This window comes from Piliocolobus tephrosceles, chromosome 18 (genome assembly GCF_002776525.5).
Source record: "Piliocolobus tephrosceles isolate RC106 chromosome 18, ASM277652v3, whole genome shotgun sequence".
NCBI classification, from domain to species: Eukaryota; Metazoa; Chordata; class Mammalia; order Primates; family Cercopithecidae; genus Piliocolobus; species Piliocolobus tephrosceles.
The window spans coordinates 58,531,068-58,554,292 of NC_045451.1; the positions used below are offsets into that span (position 1 = coordinate 58,531,068).

Consider the following 23,225-nt stretch of genomic DNA (forward strand, 5'->3'; position numbering starts at 1 on the left):
CATCGTAGGTGGTAGTCTCAACACAGATACAATGCTAGCTTGTTGTTCTTCGTTTCCACAAAGCCATGTGCTTTTGAAACCTGTAGCCCTGTAGTTCCTTTTGACAAACACAGGTGCAGGAAAAAAAAAAAAAAACTTTATTTTTTTCACTTCTATTGTAAGAAAACCAGTGCAAGTATGATGATAATAGCAGCAGAAACTGTGCCTCAAGGTTGGAGTGACCTTGGGACAGGAGGAGTGAGTAGGGATTGTGGCAGCCCAAGTGCACGTGTCCTGTCTGAAAAGACAGTAGTTCTGTTTGGCCAACCCAGTGCTACAAGGTCTGTTTTGTTGTTGTTGTTGTTGTTGTTGTTTTTCTTCCAAGAAAAGCTGTGAATCTAGATTTTTATGTAAAATGTCGTTAAATATTGGCAACTTATAAAAAAAAAGTTTTTTGGCCGGGCGCGGTGGCTCAAGCCTGTAATCCCAGCACTTTGGGAGGTCGAGACGGGTGGATCACGAGGTCAGGAGATCGAGACCATCCTGGCTAACATGGTGAAACCCCGTCTCTACTCAAAATACAAAAAACTAGCCGGGCGAGATGGCGGGCGCCTTTAGTCCCAGCTACTCGGGAGGCTGAGGCAGGAGAATGGCGTAAACCCGGGAGGCGGAGCTTGCAGTGAGCCGAGATCGCGCCACTGCACTTCAGCCTGGGCGACAGAGCGAGACTCCGTCTCAAAAAAAAAAAAAGAAAAGTTTTTTAATCTTAAGATGGGTTGATACAATGTGGACTAAACAGGAACCATCTGATTCATGGGCTGCCAGTTTGCACTTTCCATGTCTTACCCTCATGCCTTTGATCCTCACTCGATTGTCGATTACCTCTTAACTGGGAGGCTAATAGTGTTGATGTAATAAATGGAAAATACTGTCCTTTTTGTACAGTGAAGCATAGAAGGTACTATAAGAAATGGCCTGTATTAATGGTTCTCGAATTTTAATGTGCATGAATTTGCCGTGAACCTGAGTATAGTAGAATCGGGGTTAGTAGAATTGGGGTTGAATTCCTGTCATAACTTAACTAGGATGGGGCTCCCCAAATGGTCTGGTGCTGAGTGCGTTTTGAAAAGCACTGGCTTATTGCCTCCTGTCCCAGTTCTGGTGTAATGTCCAGCCGCAGCATGCCTTCTCATGCATTTGGCCTGTGCTGGCTCCTTGTATCTGTACATGCACATGAACATACGGCCTGCAGAGAGCCCCCTGCTGTAAACAGAAGTGACGCAGAGCCTTTCTATCTCGACAGGAGCAATGTCCGTGATGCCAGCCGTGCACACCTTCTCTCTCTTTGCGGGATTGGCAGTCTTCATTGACTTTCTTCTGCAGATTACCTGTTTCGTGAGTCTCTTGGGGTTAGACATTAATCGTCAAGAGGTAAGTTGGTGCCAGGATTATAGTCTATTTAATTTGAGTCTAGAATCTAGAGGAAGCAGCTAGCAGGTATAACCTTTGTTCCCCTCTGTGCCCTCAGAAAAATCGGCTAGACATCTTTTGCTGTGTCAGAGGTGCTGAAGATGGAACAAGTGTCCAGGCCTCAGAGAGCTGCTTGTTTCGCTTCTTCAAAAACTCCTATTCTCCACTTCTGCTAAAGGACTGGATGAGACCAATTGTGGTATGTGCTTCTCTGTGGCTTTTCTCTTTCCTCTCACTGAAACAGATTATCACATGCCTTCTAAGAAGTCAGACAGCCTGGGAAGGAGATTCTTACAGCTGTTAAATTTATCTAAAAAAAAAAAGCAAAAGCAAATATGGAACAGTAGATAAAATGTTTTGCCCGTGAGCTTTTATCAGTCCATATAAACGAGCTTTCTTTAAGTTTTTTATTTTGAAATAGCTTCAGATTCACAGAAAGTTGCAAAGAAACTTTTATTTTTCCTTTAATGATGAGGAAATAGAAGCCAAGGCAGGTGAAGTGGTTTGCCCCAAGTCACTAAGCCCATAAGTGGCAGAGTCAGGATTTGCACCCAGGAACTTGGACTCTGGGTGCTGTGGTCTCACCCACTGCCCTGTACTCCCTACTAACCTGTCATTTAAGCTTTTCCATTTTAAAAAAATCCTGCTTTTTGTGTGTGCTTAAGATTTTATTTCTGGTTGTAAGCTTATTATACTAAGCAGTCTCTGTCTTGTGATTCATTTGTTGTTCCAGATAGCAATATTTGTGGGTGTTCTGTCATTCAGCATCGCAGTCCTGAACAAAGTAGATATTGGATTGGATCAGTTTCTTTCGATGCCAGATGTAAGATGACTTCCTTTTTTTTTTTAACTTCTTTAGCTGATGATGAATACATTTTTCAAAACATGCATGTGGGTGTTTCAAGCAAGTGCCTGCTTCTAACTGCGAATGGTGACAGGGTTTCCAGGGTTAGGAGAACTGCCCAGTGCACTGCCGGTGTGGGCTGCTTGGCATTCTCACTGAGCCCCTCTGGGCACAGCTGCAGAACACGAACAACCAGTCTTATGAGGTTACTTTAGGAGGTGCTCTCCTGATTGTGGGGCTCGCAGGAGGGGCACCCTGTGGCCCTGGGGGCAGGACTGGCAGTGTTAGGAATCATGAGTCCAGTTGGAGGCATCTCAGCCAGCAGTCTCCTGGCACCCTCCTGTTCTCCGTGATCCTCACCTTGCTTGGTTACTATCAGAGTATTGTCATTCTCTCCTATTCTTTGTCTTTCAGGACTCCTACGTAGTGGACTATTTCAAATCCATCAGTCAGTACCTGCATGCGGGTCCACCTGTGTACTTTGTCCTGGAGGAAGGGCACGACTACACTTCTCCCAAGGGGCAGAACATGGTGTGCGGTGGCATGGGCTGCAACAACGATTCCCTGGTGCAGCAGATATTTAATGCGGCGCAGCTGGACAGCTAGTCAGTACTGCCTCGTCTTGTACTTCAGAAGCAGTGGGGGGGCTCTCAGCCAGGCCATCAGCTCAGGCCTGAAATGTCTCACTGAAAGTAGACTTTCTTGGAAAAGTTGTTTTTACGCAAAATGTATGTTAAATCTGGCTTTACCTTAACAAAACCTTTGAAAGGACTAATTTACCACCTAATACTTGGAAGGTTGTTTTCATTAAGTGCTCATGTAGTTTTTCTTTTGACTGTTAGCAGCATAAAGTATAGAAAAGGAAGTTAGGTTTTAAGAAAAATACTGAAACTAAAGACTTCCTCCCTATGGGGCAGGTCAGCAGCCCTGTCTCTCTCTCTAGTACCCGAATAGGCTTCGCCCCCTCGTCCTGGATCGACGATTATTTCGACTGGGTGAAGCCGCAGTCGTCTTGCTGTCGAGTGGACAATATCACTGACCAGTTCTGCAATGCTTCAGGTACTTTCATCTCCTTTACCAAATCTTTCCTTTTTTGCTGAAAAATTTTCAAATTATCATTTAAAAATCATTTGCATCATGCCTCAATTTATGCCTATTTGTATATCAAAGCTGGGTCTCCCTCCCTGTGTCATCGTTCCTTTCCTCAGTCATTCATTCCGAAATTGTCACGTCATTCCTGGCTCAGACAGCTGCCCTCGGGGCTGCAGGCTGAACAAGTGTTCCTGGCTCAGGCAGCCGCCCTCGGGGCTGAACAAGGCCCACATCTTGGGAGTGTGGTTTCCAGATAAGGTTTCTCATCCTGTCCTGACTCCAGCGATTGCGTCTCAGGATTGGTACCTGGCCTTAGCTTCTCAGAGGAGGGCTTTTCTTTATCACTTTGACCTATGGTTTTATAGGAGCATCGAGGTTGCCCTGGAATTTTCTTAATAAAAACATGGACGCCCTGGGCTCTGACCAATCAAGGCCATTCTTGAAGGAGGAGACCTACTTCAGGGCAGAAAACGATGCAAAGTATGCCTAAGATGAAAACGGTATTTCAGATAATTAAACTATTAAATTGACATGGCTGAAGCTTTTAGATACGGGGAAAGATTATCCCTCACTAGTAAGGAAAATAATTGGTAGTTGAGAAAGTAATGCCCCTCACTGTCAGTATTTTTAAATGTGTTACAAAAAATCTAGAGACCTCTTCTTCTAACAGTCCTCCCTGCATGTCTCCACCAGTGGTTGACCCTGCCTGCGTCCGCTGCAGGCCTCTGACTCCGGAGGGCAAACAGAGGCCTCAGGGTGGAGACTTCATGAGATTCCTGCCCATGTTCCTTTCGGATAACCCTAACCCCAAGTGTGGCAAAGGGTAAGTGCCACTGCCATTGCAGATAAGCATCCACTGCAACTTCAATTTGCAATAGAAAACTAGGAGAGGACTGGGCTAAAACAGTTGCATGGGAATGTCCTCTTCTCTGCCCCACCCTGTCCTGGTCCTTTGGTGGAAGCAGGGAAACCGAAAACACCTTTTTAAGAAAATGCCTCAGGCTGGGCACGGTGGCTCACTGAGGCGGGCGGATCACAAGGTCAGGAGATCGAGACCATCCTTGCTAACACGGTGAAACCCCATCTCTATTAAAAAAATACAAAAAACCAGCCTGGCATGGTGGCAGGTGCCTGTAGTCTCAGCTACTCGGGAGGCTGAGGCAGGAGAATGGCATGAACCCGGGAGGCGGAGCTTTCAGTGAGCTGAGATCCGGCCACTGCACTCCAGCCTGGGCGACAGAGCAAGACTCCGTCTCAAAAAAAAGAAAATGCCTCCTAGTGTTCAACTGATTGTATCTTAGCATGGGCATTCACATCTCATGCTCTCTCTGCGTCCTGCCCCCACGCGGGCATGAGAATGAACGCAGATTCCTGTGCACATTCCGAGTGGGGGTGATGGGGAGGACGGCCTGCTGGTAATCCAGGCCTGGAGGAACTCAGCCTGTTCAGTTGTGCTGATGGCAGCTGCGGCGTCATCTTAGCTTTGGTAACGTTGTCCCCCATTAAGGTTGCGATTCTTTTAGCCCTGTCATGGTCCTTGCCAGCCCATCCGTGTATGGGGTTATGTGCTATCTCACTCCCCCATCCAGCCAGGCAGCCAGTTACCCATGGAAGCCAGATATATGGCCCAGAAGTCTCTGGGGTTTGGAAGCTTTGGGAAGCAGAAGATGAGTATCCCCATGTATGTTAGGTAAACCCTGAACATAGGTTTTTCATAAGAACATACATCTGACCAGAGTCACATCAGCGAATCATTTCTATCATGCATGTGCTTTGAGCAACCTATTCTAGGTACTATGGGATGACTCCCCCTAGAAGTAAAGTAGAAATGAATCTTGCATATTGATTTACTGACTGACTGATGCTTTGGCCTACATAAAATAAGCTGAAGTAGATTCCGTTTTTCTGAAGGCAGTAGCCAGCGTTCCTGGGGAGCCTCCAGGGTGCCAGCATCATGCCAGGCACTCCCTGACATTATTCCATGTATCACCACACAGTCTTGTGTAGGTGGTGGCATACCCATTTACAGAAGAGGAGACTGGGGCTCAGAGGAGGTCATTTTGCTCAGGGTTACATGACCAGTAAGTGGCAGGGCCAAAGTTGTTCCCAGGGCCCTTGCCCTTTCCTGCCTCCTGTTATGCAACAGGACTGAGTAAACTCTGTACGTTTGATTATACATGAAACCAGGTGGAGAAACAGCAGCTATGTACCAAAGAACCCAGAGCAATCAAGAAAAGCCCATCTGGCTGGGCACAGTAGCTTATGCCTGTAATCCCAGCATTTTGGGAGGCTGAGACAGGCGGATCACCTGAGGTCAGGAGTTCAAGACCAGTCTGGCCAACATGGCAAAACCCTGTCTCTACCAAAAAAAATACAAAATTAGTTGGGCATGGTGGCAGGTGCCTGTAATCCCAGCTGTTTGGGAGGCTGAGGCAGGGAGAATTGTTTGAACCGGAAGGCGGAGGTTACAGTTAGCCGAGATTATGCCACTGTAATCCAGCCTGGGCTACAGAGCAAGACTCTGTCCCAAAAAAAAAAAGCCAGTCTGAGAGAGAACAAGCTACACTTGATCTTAGCCAAAAGGCCGAGAAGCGATGAGAGAACAAGCTAAACTTTTGGTGTTCCCTTATTCGGGGGCCTTCTTCATCCCTGTAATGTACAGCTGGGTCTGACCTCTGAACCCAGGGTCAGGTGATTTTGCCTAGCCTCGAGTGCTGAGATTCTGCTGATATTTTGCAAGACCTGGACTCTCTGACACCCAGAATTCTTTCCTCAGGGGACATGCTGCCTATAGTTCCGCAGTGAACATCCTCGACAATGGCACCAGGGTCGGAGCCACGTACTTCATGACCTACCACACTGTGCTGCAGACCTCTGCTGACTTTATTGACGCTCTGAAGAAAGCCCGACTTATAGCCAGTAATGTCACCAAAACCATGGGCATTAATGGCAGTGCCTACCGGGTATTCCCCTACAGGTAAAGCCTGCCCTTTTTCAACGGGGTTTGCCCAGCAAAGGGCCTACACTGGGCGGGAATGGGGAGGGTTCCCTTGGCAAGATGCTGATTTTCATGTTGGGTTCTGGCCCCCGCCCCGTTCCAAGCACAGGGCAATATATCAAAGGAAATGAGTGCTGGGCAAGGGGGTTCAGAATCTAAAGCCTCTATAAAGGCCTGAGGGCTAGAGACATAGAACTTGATCTCTGCGCTACCACACAGCTGCAAGAGGCACAACACTGGAAAATGGCTCAAGGCAAGGGGGCGCTTGGAGAGCAGGTGGCTTAGAGCGGGGCCAGGCCCACATCCTTGGCCAGGCAATGGACCAGAATCCCCTGCTGCTGGTTATTTGGGATGTTGCCTGTTTGTAGACTTTTTATATTGTTAGGGTTTTTTTTTTTTTTTTTTTCCCAGCAAGAAAAGTATTATGTATGAAATGCTGAATTTGAAAACTGTAGAAAGGTAGAAGAAACAAGTGATTTCTTTTTCCTGCCTGCCCATGATCTCGCTGAAAGCAAGAAGGCCTGGATTTGTTTGGAAGAAGTTAAGAGCCGATTAGCTCCACAAGAAAAGAAATGAAAGCATTTTTTCCTCAGGCCTTGCTCGGACCCCGCTGAGCCTGAGGGAGTGTCTCAGGATAGATCAGGACTCATGTTTGTTTTTTTTTCTTGTCCCCCAGAATGCTGTGGAATGCTCTCTGTAAATGTCTATAAAATAGCATAGATTGGGCTTATAAACAAAAACTTTATCAAAAATACACATTTTGCATCACTGCTGGGCCCTTCTCTGGGTGGTCAGTGGCCGTGAGAGGTCGAGTGAGTTGCTTTAGATGAGTCTTGTAGACACCAGCAAGGTTTTCTGCAAGGGATGTTTCCTGAAGGAGTCTGACCACTTGGCAGTGGTGACAGGATGAACATGCAGTGTTTGGGAGTGAGAGCGAGCTTTAACGAGGCCTCCCCCCTCCCCTCCAGTGTGTTTTATGTCTTCTACGAACAGTACCTGACCATCATTGACGACACTATCTTCAACCTCGGTGTGTCCCTGGGCGCGATATTTCTGGTGACCATGGTCCTCCTGGGCTGTGAGCTGTGGTCTGCAGTCATCATGTGCGCCACTATCGCCATGGTCTTGGTCAACATGTTTGGAGTTATGTGGCTCTGGGGCATCAGTCTGAATGCTGTGTCCTTGGTCAACCTGGTCATGGTGAGTCCTCGTCCACTCTCAATTTGTCCCTAGCTCCTGTTTCACTTAGGGGCATTGCTGTCTTGGATTCTATGTAAACCGTAAGATGGAAGAAGATACCATGAGTGCTGGATGGTGGTGGGACAGGGCGTAGAGGGAGCAAGCATTGAGTTGAACATCTGGGAGCATAAGCACATTACAGGGAATTCTGTTCAGTTTTTTCTTTTGTCCCATTGCTTGTGGCTGTTACTAGTATACCTGATGGTGCCTCTGACCATGGAAATGTGATTTCCTGGCCTTGTTCTGGGCTGTTCCACCTGTAATTTGTTGTTCTTTAGAGATTGCACAAGCCTGTAGCCTGATGACAGAAGCATGTTCACTTTTTGCTTAGAAAATTGCACCCCGCCCCAGGAGCTCTCTGACCAGTGCCTTCTGCCTCCCATGTGGTTGTCAGGTGCTTCTCATCATTGAAGATGAGAGCACTGGAGAAGGTATTTATGGAAAATAGAACAGGGTATCTGTATTCTCAGATGTGAACCCTGCTTCAGATAGGGGAGCAGCGAGGTCCAAGAAAAGAAGTTGTGACAATGTGCCAGCTCGGTGCACGTGGGATGACCTTAAGGGGTTCCAGCAGTTTCTCCCGATCAAAACAAACATGCCACAGAAAACCAGGCTTTTGGTTGTGTGTAGAGAGGGCCCCAAAAAGTTCCTGGTACAGTATAGATTGGTGTGATGGAGGCCTTATAAGTCCAATGGGATGCTTGGCCTCCTCTAGCACCCAGGGTGCCCTGGTAATTAGCCCCCATCCTGGGAGCGGGGTGGCTGCCTAGGGTCTTCAACAGGAAGAGAGCCATCATCCTAAAGGAAGTACTTTATTTCAGAGCTGTGGCATCTCCGTGGAGTTCTGCAGCCACATAACCAGAGCGTTCACGGTGAGCACGAAAGGCAGCCGCGTGGAGCGTGCAGAAGAGGCACTCGCCCACATGGGCAGCTCCGTGAGTACCCTGAGCAGGGCCACGCCAGCAGAGCTGCACCATGAAGTGTCTTGCTTAGTGACTGAAGAGTCTGGATCCTATACTTAGAAAGCAGCGCCTACGGATTGCAAGCTTTCAGGCAATTCATGAATTAGCTGCCACATCATGAACAGAACAGATGTTCTGTAGCACTGTACCTGTCAGTGTGGTTCCTTTTTAGGTGGCAGTGTGCTGAAGCAGGAAAATAACAGAAAAGTTAAACGTGAGACAGCTGCCAGTCTTTTGCATTTAAAATGCAGGCAGGGGAGCCCGGGCCAGAACCCAACGTGTGATGTGCGGTTGGTGCCTGGAGAGTCTTCTTGGTTCAGCTCTACACCCAGGCTTAGCCTATCTCTTACCACTGTAGAAAAGACTTGGTAAAGAGTATTTAGTTTTATGAAAAACTAAAACTTTGTTTCATAACATTTTTAAATATTTAAGTTTTCACTTGAGAACATAAAGATACTCAATTTAGAGACATAATGCTGCGTTTATGCAGAATACACAGCTTTTACCTTGGTCATACCTCTCCCCTGGGATCATAAGGCAGCAAATAGTGTTAGGTAGTGGATGATGCTACCTGGGTTCAGTTCCTATTGCTTTGGACCTTGAATATTAAGAAATCCTCATAAGGGCTGGGCACGGTGGCTCATGCCTGTAATCCCAGCACTTTGGGAGGCCAGCGCGGGCAGACCACTTGAGGCCAGGGGTTCGAGACTAGGCTGGCCAACATGGTAAAACCCCATCTCAACTAAAAATACAAAAATTAGCCAGGCATGGTGGCGCACACCTATAATCCCAGCTACTCGGGAGGCTGGGGCAGGAGAATCACTTGAACCTGGGAGAAATCCTTGTAAGGAAGTGTTTCAATTACAGGTTGGTAAAAGTGGTTTCTAACACAGTATCTCTTCTTTTAGGTGTTCAGTGGAATCACGCTTACAAAATTTGGAGGGATTGTGGTGTTGGCTTTTGCCAAATCTCAAATTTTCCAGATATTCTACTTCAGGATGTATTTGGCTATGGTCTTACTGGGCGCCACTCACGGATTAATATTTCTCCCTGTCTTACTCAGTTACATAGGTAAGAGTTCTTGTCTTAAAAGGGTGGCACAAGAGGAAGCACATCACTGCAAGGGAATTCTGTCCTGAGGCATTCTTTTCAAGTATTTGAACTCATACTAATGGTCATTTGATAAATGATACTGAGTAAAAAAAAAAAAATTCTTCTAAGAGAAAAAACCCATCCAGGGGCTTCATGATAGTGCAGACTGTTTCATCAGTAAGTTGCTGATGTTTTTTCTGGAGGCCTGGAGCCAGCCCTTGAATGGATCTGAGTGTCAGCAGGTGGGGCAGCTCCTCCCTGCCACTGAGATGGAGGAGTCCGTCTGGCAGCCGGCTCTCACACCAGCAGCGCTGCAGAACAGCTTTTTATGTCCCTCACGGATTTCCCGTTCTCAGCAAAGTGCTGCCTCTGTTCATCTCGAGACTATTCTTGATCCTTTTACTTCTATGGCCACTTCACCTTGCACAAAAATGACCCACGGTTGAAAGAACAGTACTGATTTGCTTGACTTAAAGCTTTGTCACTAAATTGGAGCACTGAAGTAAAAGATTAAGAAAATGAGGGGCTTTTTATCATCTCCGGGGGAGAGAAAGTAGTTCTATTACAATCTAATATACTAGCTCCTTTTCTTTAAGACAAAAAAAAAAAAAAATAGAGATGAGCACTTTGGAAGGCTGAGAGGGGAGAATCATTTGAGACCAGCCTAGGCAACATAGCGAGACCTCCATCTCTACAAAACTACAATTGGCCAGGTGAAGTGGTGTGCGTCTGCAGTCCCACCTACTTGTTAGGCTAAGGCAGGAAGCTTGCTTGAGCCCAGAAGGATGGGCTCAGGATGCAGTGAGTCGTGTTCATACCACTGCACTCCAGCCTGAGGAAGAAAGCAAAGAGCCCCTCTCCGAATGAAAGAGAGAGATGTCTCACTCTGTTGTCCAGGCTGGTCTCAAGCAATTCTCCTGCCTCAGTCTCCCAAAGTAAAATTACAGGCGTGAGCCACTATGCCCAGCCAACCGGTTCCCTTTCTGCTGCAGAAATAAAAATTTTTTTCTCTCATAGGGCCTTCAGTAAATAAAGCCAAAAGTTGTGCCACTGAAGAGCGATACAAAGGGACAGAGCGCGAACGGCTTCTAAATTTCTAGCCCTCTCGCAGGGCATCCTGACTGAACTGTGTCTAAGGGTCGGTCGGTTTACCACTGGACGGGTGCTGCATCGGCCAGGCCAGGCCAAGTTGAACACCGGATGGTGCCGACCATCAGGCTGTTTGGCAGCGGCTTTGAACACAGTACCCGTGAACTCAGGAGTGCACAGTTGACTTGGGAAGCAGATTTACTAAATCTAGAGGCAACCACAGGACACTAAACTTCTCCCAGCTTCTTCAGGAAAGAAACCTCATTCTTTAGCACGCAGGAGGTGACACTAGATGGCTGTGAATGTGATCCACTCACACGCTGTAAAGGCCAATCAATGCGCTGTCTCTCCTTTTAGGAGTCAGCCATCCCACAAGATCTATACCACATTTTTAGTGATATTTGAGGTTGCAGATACACTTTATAACATTTTATAGTTTAAAGAGCTTTATTAATGCAATAAATTAACTTTGTACACATTTTTATATAAAAAAAAACAGCAAATGATTTCAGAATGTTGTAGGCCTCATTAGAGCTTGGTCTCCAAAAATCTGTTTGAAAAAAGCAACATGTTCTTCACAGTGTTCCCCTAGAAAGGAAGAGATTTAATCGCCAGTTAGATGTGGCATGAAATGAGGGACAAAGAAAGCATCTCGTAGGTGTGTCTACTGCATTTTAACTTATTTTTCTTTAATAAAATACATTGTTTTCCTAAGTTTTGGGGTTGCCCTATCTGCTTTGAGAGACAAGAAGAAAAGCCAAATGGAAGAGATTCTCTCCTGTCCTTACAGTAACTAAATGCCATCTTACATTGAGCTAGAAAGAGTTAGACCTACATGTTGCATTAGAGAGTCCTGATCCTTCCCTATTCTAAAGAAGATGTCTTAGGTTGTGTAACTATTTGGAGATGAGAATGATCAGCCAGGGCCAGGTGCAGTGGCTCATGCCTGTAATCCCAGCACTTTGGAAGGCCGAGGCAAGTGGATCACGAGGTCAGGAGTTTGAGACCAGCCTGGACAATATAGTAAAACCCCATCTCTACTAAAAATACAAAAATTAGCCGGGTGTGGTGGCACACACCTGGAGTCCCAGCTACTCAGGAGGCTGAGGCAGAAGAATTGCTTGAACCTGGCAGAGGTTGCAGTGAACCGAGATTGCACCACTGCACTCCAGCCTAGGCAACAGAGCGAGACTCCGTCTCAACGGAAAAATAAATGAGAATGATCAACCAATGTATACCTCATAAAACTGAAACCTTAACAAGCCCCAGGCTCTTTAAAACACTTAGCCACCACTTGCCGTCTTATTCCTGGCTTCAAGAGATATTCCAAGATCTGCTATAAGAGATGGGCTGTGCCTAATAGGTCCTAAATGTGTCTTGACTCAAAACACACCTTCCTTGGTGAGTTGCACAGTATAACTCAGATTCTGTCAGCATACTGAATTCACTCTGCTATAAATAATGGGCTGAGGGCTAGGTGGGCTGTTACCAAACTGTGTTGTTTACAAAAACGCTAACATAAGAGTCCTCGCCCACCAGCTGCCAGTGCCCTCTGCTACTCTTTGAGGCTATGGTTACCCCAAGTCTTTTCATTGCATTCTCACCTGGTGTGAAATTGGGGCTCCCTCGCAAACGCTGGTTTCGCTGTTCAAAAAACCGGAATATTGTATAGAAAAGCATGTTGTCTTCAGTCTGCTTTGCAGCGTCTAAAAATTTTCGTGCAGAAATGTTGTCATGGCCACCAATGCCCCGGATAAACCTTAAGGCAGCTAACACTTGGTGTTTGGAAAGAAGAACTTCTACTATTTCATCATTTGCTGTTGAAAGTCGCTAGGAATAAGGGAGAGAAGTCCAGGTCAGTGCAAACGACAGGAACAGAGTGAGTTTCCACAGTCTAAAACCTCACACATCAGACTTACCTTCAGCATGTCCAGAGACAGCTGATGAGCAGGAGGATAGAAACTCTCTAGGGATAACAGCAGACAAGCCTGAAAGACGTTTTTAGACCTGCTTCAGTTGGAAGGTTACAGTTAAAATTTTCTGTTTTTAACCACAATGGAAGTAAAAATCTGGCAATGCATACCAAAGGTTTGGAGTCACTGAGGACGTGGTACTGCAGGAACTGATGCAGCATGTAAAAGAGGTTGTGCTGGACAAGGGTTTTGATAACAAGTTCATGTAGGTAATGCTGAGGACAAAAGTAAAAAGTGAAAGAACACTTCCAAATCATTCAGCCACAACAGACTAGAGGCTCCCGGAGGACTGGCTATTCCAACCAACATGGCAAAAGTGTCACTACAAGAAGTGGTTTCATCATGCAGGTAAAGACCCCAACTTGACATTACACTTGCATTCCAACTAATAAGAACGTTGGGAGAGTCACTCAGCATTCTGAGTCAGGGAGGCAAACCTGTCTTAGCATATGAGTCATCTTCTAAGAGGGACTGTGTCTTTTTTTTTTTTTTTTTTAATTCCTGTTGTTTTAACTTGGGACCAGCTGATTTGAAGGTACCTGTACTGCAATCTGAAACTGGTTAAGAGAACGAATGTATTCCATCAGCACGGCTATCACAAATTTATGAGGCATCTCCTAGGGAGAAAAAAATGTGGTTTTATAAATACCAACGAGGTGCAAAAGGGGCTGCATATAACACTTTGTCCAACACCTGCCTTGTTTCCATCTTAAAATGGCCCAGTGTTCATCTTTCACTGGTTTTGCATAAATCACTTCAGAACCACTTGTCACTGATGATGCTTTAGGCCTGAGTATTAGAAGCCAAACTACCAGCTCTAGGTCCTGACGCAAGGAAACTCCAGTGATTCTAATCACATGAAGTCTCCTGTTTTCCTCAACTGCCTTGTTTTGAGCATTCTCAGTCCAGAAGAGGCGGAAAGCTGCAGCCCACCTTCTTTTGCACGAAGGCTGACAGGACATGGGTGTACACATCCGACTGGTCCAGCACTGCCTGGGTCCGCACCGGCCTCTTGAGGAGCGGGCTGCTTCGGCTCTGCCCTGCTTCTACCGCCTGAAAGAAGAAACCACGAACTATGGCCTTCGGCATCTTAGAGGAAGGGTGCTGTCCACAGTTCATCCACAAGGACTGAATTCTTCGATGTGGGCCCCAGGATATGAGCGGAAAACACTTCTTTCTCTACTAAGATAAAATTTTTCCTGTGCTGGCTTGGGGAGGGTCTAGGAAGTCAGAATCGGCCATCTGGAAAACACTCCAACGTTCATGGTTAGATGGAACCGAAAAAGCATGTGTCAGAGTTTTCTCTTAAGATAGATCATACTTAGCCTCTTGCAATTTTTTAACTTCCTGTCTAAGCTTCTTAATCCTGGACCACGGGCATTTGTTATCTGGCAAAAACGAAATGGCCTGCTGCATCCCTGCTTTACGAAGTCCTGATCCTACAATAAATGAGCAGCTCCTGCATGGAGTCTCCAGGGATGTTGAAGTGGGAAGCCAGAGCACCACAAGTCCTTCTGAATAGGAAAGCTCTGTGAGACCTTGACAACCTCACCTGACGTGTGAAAGCAGTTCCGGCTGGGCGCAGTGGCTCATGCCTGTAATCCCTGCACTTTGGGAGGCCAAGGCCGGTGGATCACCTGAGGTCAGGAGTTCCAGACCAGCCTAATATGGAGAAACCCCGTCTCTACTTAAAAAAAAAAAATTCAAAATTAGCCGGGTGTGGTGGCACACGCCTGTAATCCCAGCTACTCGGGGGAGGCTGAGGCAGAAGAATCGCTTGAACCCAGGAGGCAGAGGTGGTGGTGAGCCAAGATCTCGCCATTGCACTCCAGCCTGGGCAACAGGAGCAAAACTCCATCTCAAAAAAAAAGCAGTTCAGATCCATGCAGATTATGCAATAGCTGTGGGGTGCAGCCTGAGAACCTGCATTTCCAAGAAACTCCAGAGCTGCTCACGTGGCTGGTCATTGGCCCCCACTGCTGAGTCATGATGTTTATGGAACCCAGTAGACAGTGCGGGACAGCACAGAAACTGCCATTTGGGATCAGACCTGCTGATTCCCACAGCCCAGAACACCCACAGCAATAGGGTTCAAAAGGACTCAGCCATTCCTCATATCTGACAGGGTGGAAATGGACACTGTCCAGGCACCCGGCCCTCTTCAGTGCCTGTCTCAGACCTCTTACCCTTCTACGAACAGCTAAAGGGGACTGGAGTTCTGGGGCTTTTGTTGGTTTAAAACCATGTTGAGCCTAGGACTAATGATATCCTGGAAGTGAAGTAATTCCTTCTCCTTGTCCTAAACTTTTCTTCTTTCTGGCTTCAGGAGATACGATGTACGAGTAATACAGTGGAAATGGGTGGCGATAAGCCATGGTTACTACCTTCACTACAAACATGCCTGCTAAGTGCTAACACTAAATCATCACTATCTCAACAGGACGCTCTCTCAACAGGAAAGAAAGGTGTGGCAAACAGAAATATTTCGAATTTAATTTACTAAGTCCTCACTCTGGCAAAACAGAAAAATATACAAAATATTGCAAAGCAGAGACTGATTTTTCTCATCTATATATACCAATAGGCCAAGGATCTACAGGCAAGATCAAACACAGATGGGGAAAAACAAAAACAGTGAAGGTATGAAGTGAGATGTAGCCTCCAGCTCATGGGATGCAGGGCCCCTGAATTTACTACTCCCCCACTATCCCCCACTATCACCACCCTGCCCTATGGCAGGCAGCAAATCCCAGTGACGTTATTCTAATATATAGGAAACAATTTTGCATCATAATGACTTAGAAAATACCAGGGAGGGGGTGGGGGAGGAGGACCCTTTGTCATACTCCATGTAACTCACCATCGCGTAACTCTGCTCAGCATCCAAGTACTTTTTATACTCATGGTTGAGTTTATCAAAAACAGTGGCTATCACAGGCAGCGATGCTCTGTCTGACTCACTTAACACTGGAAAGGCACAAGGTTCACACGGATCAAACCAACTTCATGTCAGCCTCAGAATTTCCACACGTTGCTATGATAAAAACTGATCTCAAAAGGTTACCAACGCAAAAGTACCTTTAAAGGACACTCCAAGAAATGCAATACTTTAAAGACCTGATACCTAGACGTCATTCGCAACCCCTTTCTGGTTACAGTTAAAAAAAAAAGAAGCTACAGCAGGCCAGGCTCAGTGGCTCATGCCTCTAATCCCAGCACTTTGGGGAGGCTGAGGCAGAAGGATCACTTAACGCTGGGAGTTTGAGACCAGCCTGGGCAACAAGGCAAGACCCCATCTCTACCAAAACAAACACCAATAGCACATACTGGTAGGGGATTCTTTTTTTCTTTTGCTTTTTTTTTTTTTTTTTTTTTGAGACAGGGTCTTGCTCTGTCGCCCAGGCTGGAGGTATACTGGCACAAATGGCTCACTGCAGCCTTGTCCTCCCGGGCTCAAGGAATCCTCCCTCTGCAGCCTCTGGAGTAGCTGGGGCCACAAGTGTATACCACCAAATTCAGCTAATTTTTTTTTTTTTTTTTTTTTTTAATAGAGACAGGGTTTCGCCATGTTGTCCAGGCTGGTCTCGAACTCCTAGGCTCAGGCAATCCTTCTGCCTCATGCTCCCAGAGTGCTGGGATTAAAAGCATGAGCCACCATGCCTGGCCTCAGTAGGGGATTCTTAAAGAAGACACATATGCAGTGAAGTGGCTTGGATTTTGAAAGAGGTGTGTGTGTGAAGGCCAGGGGTGGTGGCCCACTCCCCTCCTGTGCGCCCACTTTCATTCAGAACCATCCCATTTATTGTTCTTTTCTCTACAAGTCATCTTTCCATTTAGCAGCCTTTCCTAGGGGGTCACATAGCCACCCCTCACACAAAGAATGAGGCTGTGGATTACAGACAAGGCACAACGATCTGGCCCACATCCCGATAAAAAGTGTTGGGCAGCACAGGCCTCATACTGGAACGAGACCGAGGGGGAAGGATTCAACTTACTCTGTGAACAGACAGTCAGGATGACCATCTTGCATTCTTTTCTCTGGAGGAGAAAGTCCATCAATCTTCCTTTGTCTGGTAAGAGATTTACTATGGGCTCAAGTTTCACTTGGAGGTTCCAGAGGTAACCTGGATTTTAAGAGGCAGCAAATGTAACAGCATGATGCAAACCCTAACAAAAGCCCAAAAGTGGTTCCCCTAAACATCTGCAGGGCAGGTGGGGGTGGTGATAAATGTAGCTTTTTCTTCCTAACCAAAGCAGAGCCAAGCCATTCAAGAACATGTCTACAACAGAACGACTGATGGCCGAACTACTGCACACTGGGCTGACTCTTTCCAAGTAACCTCTGCATTCAGGGGCACATCAATGGTGTAGCTCCCTAGTCCTTAATTCCAAAAGGGGCCTTCCCTAGACCTAGTCCCTCTTTTAACGTTCAAAATAGAAAAAGATGTCAACATGTGGCATCAACTTCAGTCCTGGGCTTTGGTTTCTCCTACAACGGCTCATTAGTTTAAAAGGTAACTCCAGAGGCTCTCAATGGAACATCATAACTCATCCATTCATCAACCCGTAAATGTACTGATCACCCACACTGCCAGCATCTGGTGTGGCCTTTCCCAATTGGAGTTCTGCAGAATGAAGTGCCACATAAAAACTCATCTGGGTGATCCCTTTTTCAGTTGTCCCAAGGCAGGTGCAGAGCAGCTGTACAGGAAACACCAGCCAGATGCACAGGAGAGAAGTGACTTCATTACACACAGTGCATGCTTACAGCATCAGGGCTAATTCTCTCCTCAAGAATTCTTAGGAATTTCAGAGGAAAGGCAGGAAAATACACAGAGGATTAAAGAGTAACATAGGAAATTCTCTAATACCTCCCAGCCTGGCAAGGTATTCGAGAGACAGGTTAGGGCAACATGGCAAGATCCTCTCTCTAAAAAAAAAAAAAATTATAGGCCGGCCGTAGTGGCTCACACCTGTAATCCCAGCACTTTGGGAAGCCAAGGTGGGCAGATCACAAGGTCAGGAGATTGATACCATCCTAGCCAACATGGTGAAACCCTGTACCTACTAAAAATACAAAAATTGGCTGGGTGTGGTGGTGCATGCCTGTAGTCCCAGCTACTGGGGAGGCTGAAGCAGGAGAATCGCTTGAACCCAGGAGTCAGAGGTTGCAGTGAGCCAAGATGATGCCACTGCACTCCAGCCTGGCGACAAAGAGAGCTTCCGTCTCAAAATAATTATTATAATAATAAAAAAACTAGGCGTGGTGGTGTGCGCCTGTAGAACCAGCTACTCAGAAGGCTAAAGTAGGAAGATCGCCTGAGCCCAGGAGCTCAAGGCTGCAGTAAGCTGAGATAGCACTACTGCGCTCCAGGCTGGGTGACAGAGCAAGACTCTGCCTTAAAAAAATAAGATTTCTCTAATAAACAGATTACCCAGGAAGAGACAACTAATAGGCTGAGGAGGCTTCGTCAGCAAGGCCAGAAAGAGGAGCACACCTCCTGGGCTCGTGCGGAACAGAAAAGGGCACGGACACCGGAGGGAAGGTGGATGGGAGAAACGCAGGGAGACGGGCTGGGGTGGAGTCTGGCTTTCCAGGATGGGCTTAAGCAGGAGAACGGCATTCTTACAGGAGAACGGCGTTCTTACAGGAGAACGGCACTCTTAGTTCTTGCTTTATTAAAAGTAGTATATGTTCTTGATAAAATGCACATATAGTAGAAAACAGTATAAAGTGAAAAAAAATCCCATTCCCAAGGTTGAAAGCAGGGGTCACTGCTCAGAGATTCACCTTGAAAATGTCCCTGGCTACAACTGGGATCCACAGTCAACAAGCCCCAGGTTCTACCACGACAGCTGTCCCGCTGACCTACCTTGGCTTGCACTGATAATGATGTCAGGTTGAAAGACAATCCAGGATGAAGAATCCACATGTTATAGGAAATTCTAAACCAGGAAAAGATGAAAACAAAAGGCAAAACCAGTTTCCATTAGCACACGCCCCTGCCCCCCATGTGCTGAGTCCACGCTAAACACAGGGCCCCTGGACGGTCAGGGAAGCTGGCTGCGGGGTGGCTCTCAGAGCGTCATTCACAGCTGCCCAGAGGAGGGCTTCAGGACCACTCTGTAAGGGTGACCACTTGCCCTGTTGTGCACGGTGCCAACGCCTTAGTAAAGGATACAGAGTTTACACGGAACAGGAGACTGGCTGGTCACGGCAGCAGGACCTACAAATTGAGAAAACGTAAGTGCGACGCTGCAGCCAGAAAACTCTGCGAATGCTGGTACTCACGACGCAAAAGTCAGTACTTTTTAATGTCGTGACAACATGTTCATTCAGCTGTAGTTAAGGAAGAAATGAACTGTTCCATCTCACTGATAGCACATACGGGGAGGAAGAGGGAAGAAACTGAAAACAATCCACGAAAATCTCACCAAGAAAAAGAAAGCACGTCAAGGCTTCAATCACTGTGGTTTGGGTTTTTTTTAAATAACCAAAGATGACTCATGATCATTTACAGATGCACATTAAGGAACTGAGAAATTTACTTGGAGGATTCAAAATCAAATACCCAGATCATCCACAGAGAATGTTTCAAATAAATGTGGCTTGTAGCTTACCGCAGCTTAATTATCTTTTTTTTTGAGGTGGAGACTCGTTCTATTGCCCAGGTTGCAGTGTACTGGTGCGATCTTGGCTCACTGCAACCTCCACCTCCCAGGTTCAAGAGATTCTCCTTCCTCAGCCTCCCAAGTAGCTGAGATTACAGGCATGTGCCACCACACCCAGCTAACTTTTTTGTGTTCTTAGTAGAGATGGGGTTTCACCATGTTGGCCAGGCTGGTCTTGAATTCCTGACGTCAACTGATCCATTCACCTCGGCCTCCCAAAGTCCTGGGATTATAGGCGTGAGCCACTGTGCCCGGCCTTTTTTTTTTTTTTAAGACAGACAGGGTGTTGCTCTGCTGTCCAGGCTTGAGTGCAGTAGTTGATCATAGCCCACTACAACCTCGAACTCCTTGGCTCAAGTGATCCTCCTGCCTCAGCCTTCAGAGTAGCTAGGACTACAGGCACGTGACCCCTGGAACAGAGCTAACTTTTTTCTTTTTTTTTTTTTTTTTTGGAAAGACAAGGTCTCTCTGTGTTGCCCAGGCTGGTCTCAATGGTCTCAAAGTCCTGGGCTGAAGTGATCTGGCCACCTTAGCCTCCCAACGTGCTGGGATCATAGGCATGAGCCACTGCACCCAGCCACTTAATTATCTAAATAATTAGCTTGATTATCCATTGCTTAGAGTAGGTCCAGGCACAGTGAGCTCGTCTGGGAAGCAGACCCCCAAAACCTCACATGGCGGGGACCCTTAGCAACCAGTTAAGCAGCCCCACAAGCTAACCATGACTCCTGGTTCTGTTCCAATTACCCAGGTGCAATCAAGGCAGGTTTCAATCAGCTGGTCAGAGAAAGGGTCATTGTGAACAGACCGCCCAAAGCCAGGAAAGAGCCCAGGCAGACAAGCTTTGGCGAAGAACGCTCGCACTTAGGACCTGAGGGTCAAGGTCTGCACCGAGTGCACAGCCCTCATCTTTGTGTGGCTGACCTGCACACTGTCAGCTGACAGCTTTCATTTTCAAGGCCCCCGAGATGATCCTAATATGTCGTCAGATTGAGACCCACTGTTCTAATAGGCCCAAAACAAAAAGGGTGGCTGACTCTTCCCAAAAGTGCTGGTTATATCTTTCTAAACAGGCCCATCCAATTCCTGAGCACGCCCACCCAGTGGCAGCACAGTGGGCAAGACACATGGATGCTTCAACCTGCCAGGGCTCACAGCCCAGCAGGAAATTAAAGTCACTAACCTCTGAAAATGCCTTGCAGCCCAAACCACCTAGCTCCCCAGACCCTCGGTGGATTCCTTACTTCCTCCTACTGATCTCTGCACTGGCTACTACTGGGACAGCCTCTCATCTGTTCCATTATAACCAGATGCTTAGAACCTGATGCCTCCTCACTGGTCCTGCACCACTGGAACAGAGCTGCAGGTTCTAAGCCAGGGGTGTCCAATGTTTTGGCTTCCCTGGGCCACATTAGGAAGAAGAAGAATGGTCTTGGGCCACACATAAAATACAGTAACATAATATAGCTGACGAACTTAAAAGAAAATCATTAAAAAACTTCATAATGTTTTAAGAAAGTTTAAGAATTTGTGTTGGGCTGCATTCAAAGCTGTCCTGGGCCGCATGTGGCCCACAGGCCGTGGGTTGGACAGGCTTGTTCTAAATGTTGAGGTTTTTTTCCCCAATTCACCAGCAGTTACGTTCATGCCAAGTGGGCAGCAGACACAAGACAATCACTTGGCAAAATCTATTCTTTCGATGCTAACATTATTTACAACGGAAAAGGAAGAAGCTTGAGAGAACACAGGACACCAAAAGACCTAATCAAATGTCTGTTAAGAACCAGCTACTTCCTCCAACTGTGCCAGAAAGTAACTAAGCTTTTGGCTGATCCAGCAAGACAGGACAGTCGGGCTGACGATGCCGCTCTTGCTAAACTTTGAGCCAGAGCCCGACTCTGAATCTCCTGGGTGAAGGGTACAAGGAAATCCTGACTGCAGGCTGGGTCAACCTCCCAATGCTATCTGACAAAGAGTAAAATATTAGTACCAGGGTTCCAAGTGTGAGCCATCTGACTACGTCTTGTACACTGAAACCTCAGACTAGCCAACTCTGCACTCCAATCTAATTCAAAAGAGAGCCGGGAGAGACTGCTGGGAGGGACAGGCACAGAAGACAGACAGACCCTGTGGGAACACAGTGAGAAGGCGGCCATCTGCAAGGAGGCCTGCAAGCAGGGAGGCCCCAGAAGAAAGCAAACCCGCAGACATCTTGATCTTGAACTTCTAGCCACCAGAACTGTGAGAAAATAAAGTTCTATTTAAGGGGGAAAAAAGAGAGTGTTGAATATTCTTTCAGTTCTATGTTAAAATTAATTACACTGGGAAAAGGCAAAATGAAGCAAATAAATGACTTTCCCTTTTCCTGAATTCCTGGCCTCTACTCTTCTGATTTCCCAACCCCACCTCTCCAGGCAGGAGGAGGACTGATTTGGGTAAGCCTAAGAGTCACAGCCAAAGCACTTACTGTGACTGTCAGTCCCAAAGAATGCAGTATTCATCGTCACTGTCCCACGGAATGTGAGGAAGAGAAAAGTGATCCCAGGTTAAAGTAACAAGCACACAGCCGAAGTTCATTTCAGCGTTACAGAGCTCAGGCCAACAGAAAACGTTATGGACGTATTCAGTATTAAAACATCTTTCACCATCAATGAGTAATCAAAACTATCCATTCTACAGCTCAGGTAAGAGAAATTATTTCCTCCCAAGGGAGATTCATCTAGCTTAGAAAATGCTTTTTTCACAACATATTTCACAACATAACAGTAGTAGTTGCATTTTTTAAAAAACTAGAACAGGCTGGTCACGGTGGCTCACACTTGTTATCCTAGCACTTTGGGAGACTGAGGCAGGCGGATCATCTGAGGTCAGGAGTTCGAGACTAGTCTGGCCAACATGGTGAAACCCCATCTCTATCAAAAATAAAGAAATTTGGGCCGGGCGTGGTGGCTCATGCCTGTAATCACAGCACTTTGAGAGGCCAAGGCGGGCAGATCACTTGAGACCAGAAGTTCAAGACCAGTTTGGCCAACATGGTGAAACCCTCTCTCTACTAAAAATACAAAAAAAATTAGGTGGGCGTGGTGGCACATGCCTGTAATCCCAGCTACTTGGGAGGCTGAGGCAGGAGAATCACTTGAACCTTATCTCCTCTCACAAGTATTTAAGCAACTGAATACTTGGTTCAATTGCTTGAATACCTCACAACCTCGAATCTTGTGAGAGGCGGAGGTTGCAGTGAGCCAAGATCACGCCACTGCACTCCAGCCTGGGCAACAGATTGAGGCTCTGTCAAAAAAATAAATTTAAAAAAATATAAAAATTAGCTGGGCACGGTGGCGCACACCTGTAATCCCAGCTACTTGGGAGGCTGAGGCAGGAGAATCACTTGAACCCAGTGGGTGGAGGTTGTAGTGAGCCAGGATCACGCCACTACATACCAGCCTGGGCAACTGAGTGAGACTCCCTCTTAAAACAACAAAACTGGAACAAATGGCCCCTGGCAAAATCAGACAGATCTGGGAATCTCTGTTTACTCCTCACTCCACTTTTAATGTGACTCCCAAAGATCATGGTGAGAACACAGCCACGTGGTAAAATGGCAGCACAGACTCCTCTACAGAACCCGTTACCTGCGATGGGGATCTGATAGGGCTGGATCGAGCGCGCAGGAAGCACCGGGTGGTGGAAGGTAACGGAGCCATCAAACTCTCCCCGTAACTTGATATCAAATATTACCGACGTCTACGGGGGGAGAAAACAAGACCGAGGCCAAAATGAATCACAGTTTGCCCAGTCCCTTTCATTCCATCCCA

At 46.7% G+C, this 23,225-nt stretch overlaps 2 protein-coding genes and 1 pseudogene across 7 annotated transcripts in view; 1 reads left to right on the top strand and 2 right to left on the bottom strand.

The window, feature by feature from the left end:
- Window positions 1-11,479, top strand: part of NPC1 (NPC intracellular cholesterol transporter 1) — a 56,748-nt gene extending 45,269 nt beyond the window's left edge. Inside the window, exons 15-25 of one of the 3 annotated variants that reach the window (XM_026456018.2) lie at window positions 1,283-1,410; window positions 1,508-1,648; window positions 2,183-2,272; window positions 2,708-2,898; window positions 3,237-3,352; window positions 4,079-4,208; window positions 6,162-6,362; window positions 7,352-7,583; window positions 8,444-8,557; window positions 9,493-9,655; window positions 10,694-11,479. In XM_026456018.2, the coding sequence (XP_026311803.1) occupies window positions 1,283-1,410; window positions 1,508-1,648; window positions 2,183-2,272; window positions 2,708-2,898; window positions 3,237-3,352; window positions 4,079-4,208; window positions 6,162-6,362; window positions 7,352-7,583; window positions 8,444-8,557; window positions 9,493-9,655; window positions 10,694-10,776 (1,589 nt within the window). In that variant the 3' untranslated portion in view covers window positions 10,777-11,479. Of the gene's footprint in view, window positions 1-1,282; window positions 1,411-1,507; window positions 1,649-2,182; window positions 2,273-2,707; window positions 2,899-3,236; window positions 3,353-4,078; window positions 4,209-6,161; window positions 6,363-7,351; window positions 7,584-8,443; window positions 8,558-9,492; window positions 9,656-10,693 lie in introns of those variants that run through there. The other 2 variants (XM_026456019.2, XM_026456020.2) reach the window with 2 other exon arrangements.
- Window positions 5,851-5,981, bottom strand: LOC111539787 (annotated as a pseudogene).
- Window positions 11,194-23,225, bottom strand: part of RMC1 (regulator of MON1-CCZ1) — a 28,756-nt gene continuing 16,724 nt past the window's right edge. For 2 of the 4 annotated variants that reach the window (XM_023207781.1, XM_023207783.3), the window contains 11 exons: window positions 23,043-23,154; window positions 18,921-18,965; window positions 18,612-18,665; window positions 16,734-16,862; window positions 15,599-15,705; window positions 13,672-13,791; window positions 13,278-13,355; window positions 12,849-12,953; window positions 12,685-12,753; window positions 12,370-12,595; window positions 11,194-11,353 (listed from right to left, as the gene is read on the bottom strand). In XM_023207781.1, coding sequence (XP_023063549.1) covers window positions 11,274-11,353; window positions 12,370-12,595; window positions 12,685-12,753; window positions 12,849-12,953; window positions 13,278-13,355; window positions 13,672-13,791; window positions 15,599-15,705; window positions 16,734-16,862; window positions 18,612-18,665; window positions 18,921-18,965; window positions 23,043-23,154 — 1,125 coding nt within the window. In that variant the 3' untranslated portion in view covers window positions 11,194-11,273. The remainder of the gene's footprint in view (window positions 11,354-12,369; window positions 12,596-12,684; window positions 12,754-12,848; window positions 12,954-13,277; window positions 13,356-13,671; window positions 13,792-15,598; window positions 15,706-16,733; window positions 16,863-18,611; window positions 18,666-18,920; window positions 18,966-23,042; window positions 23,155-23,225) is intronic. The other 2 variants (XM_023207785.1, XM_023207782.1) reach the window with 2 other exon arrangements.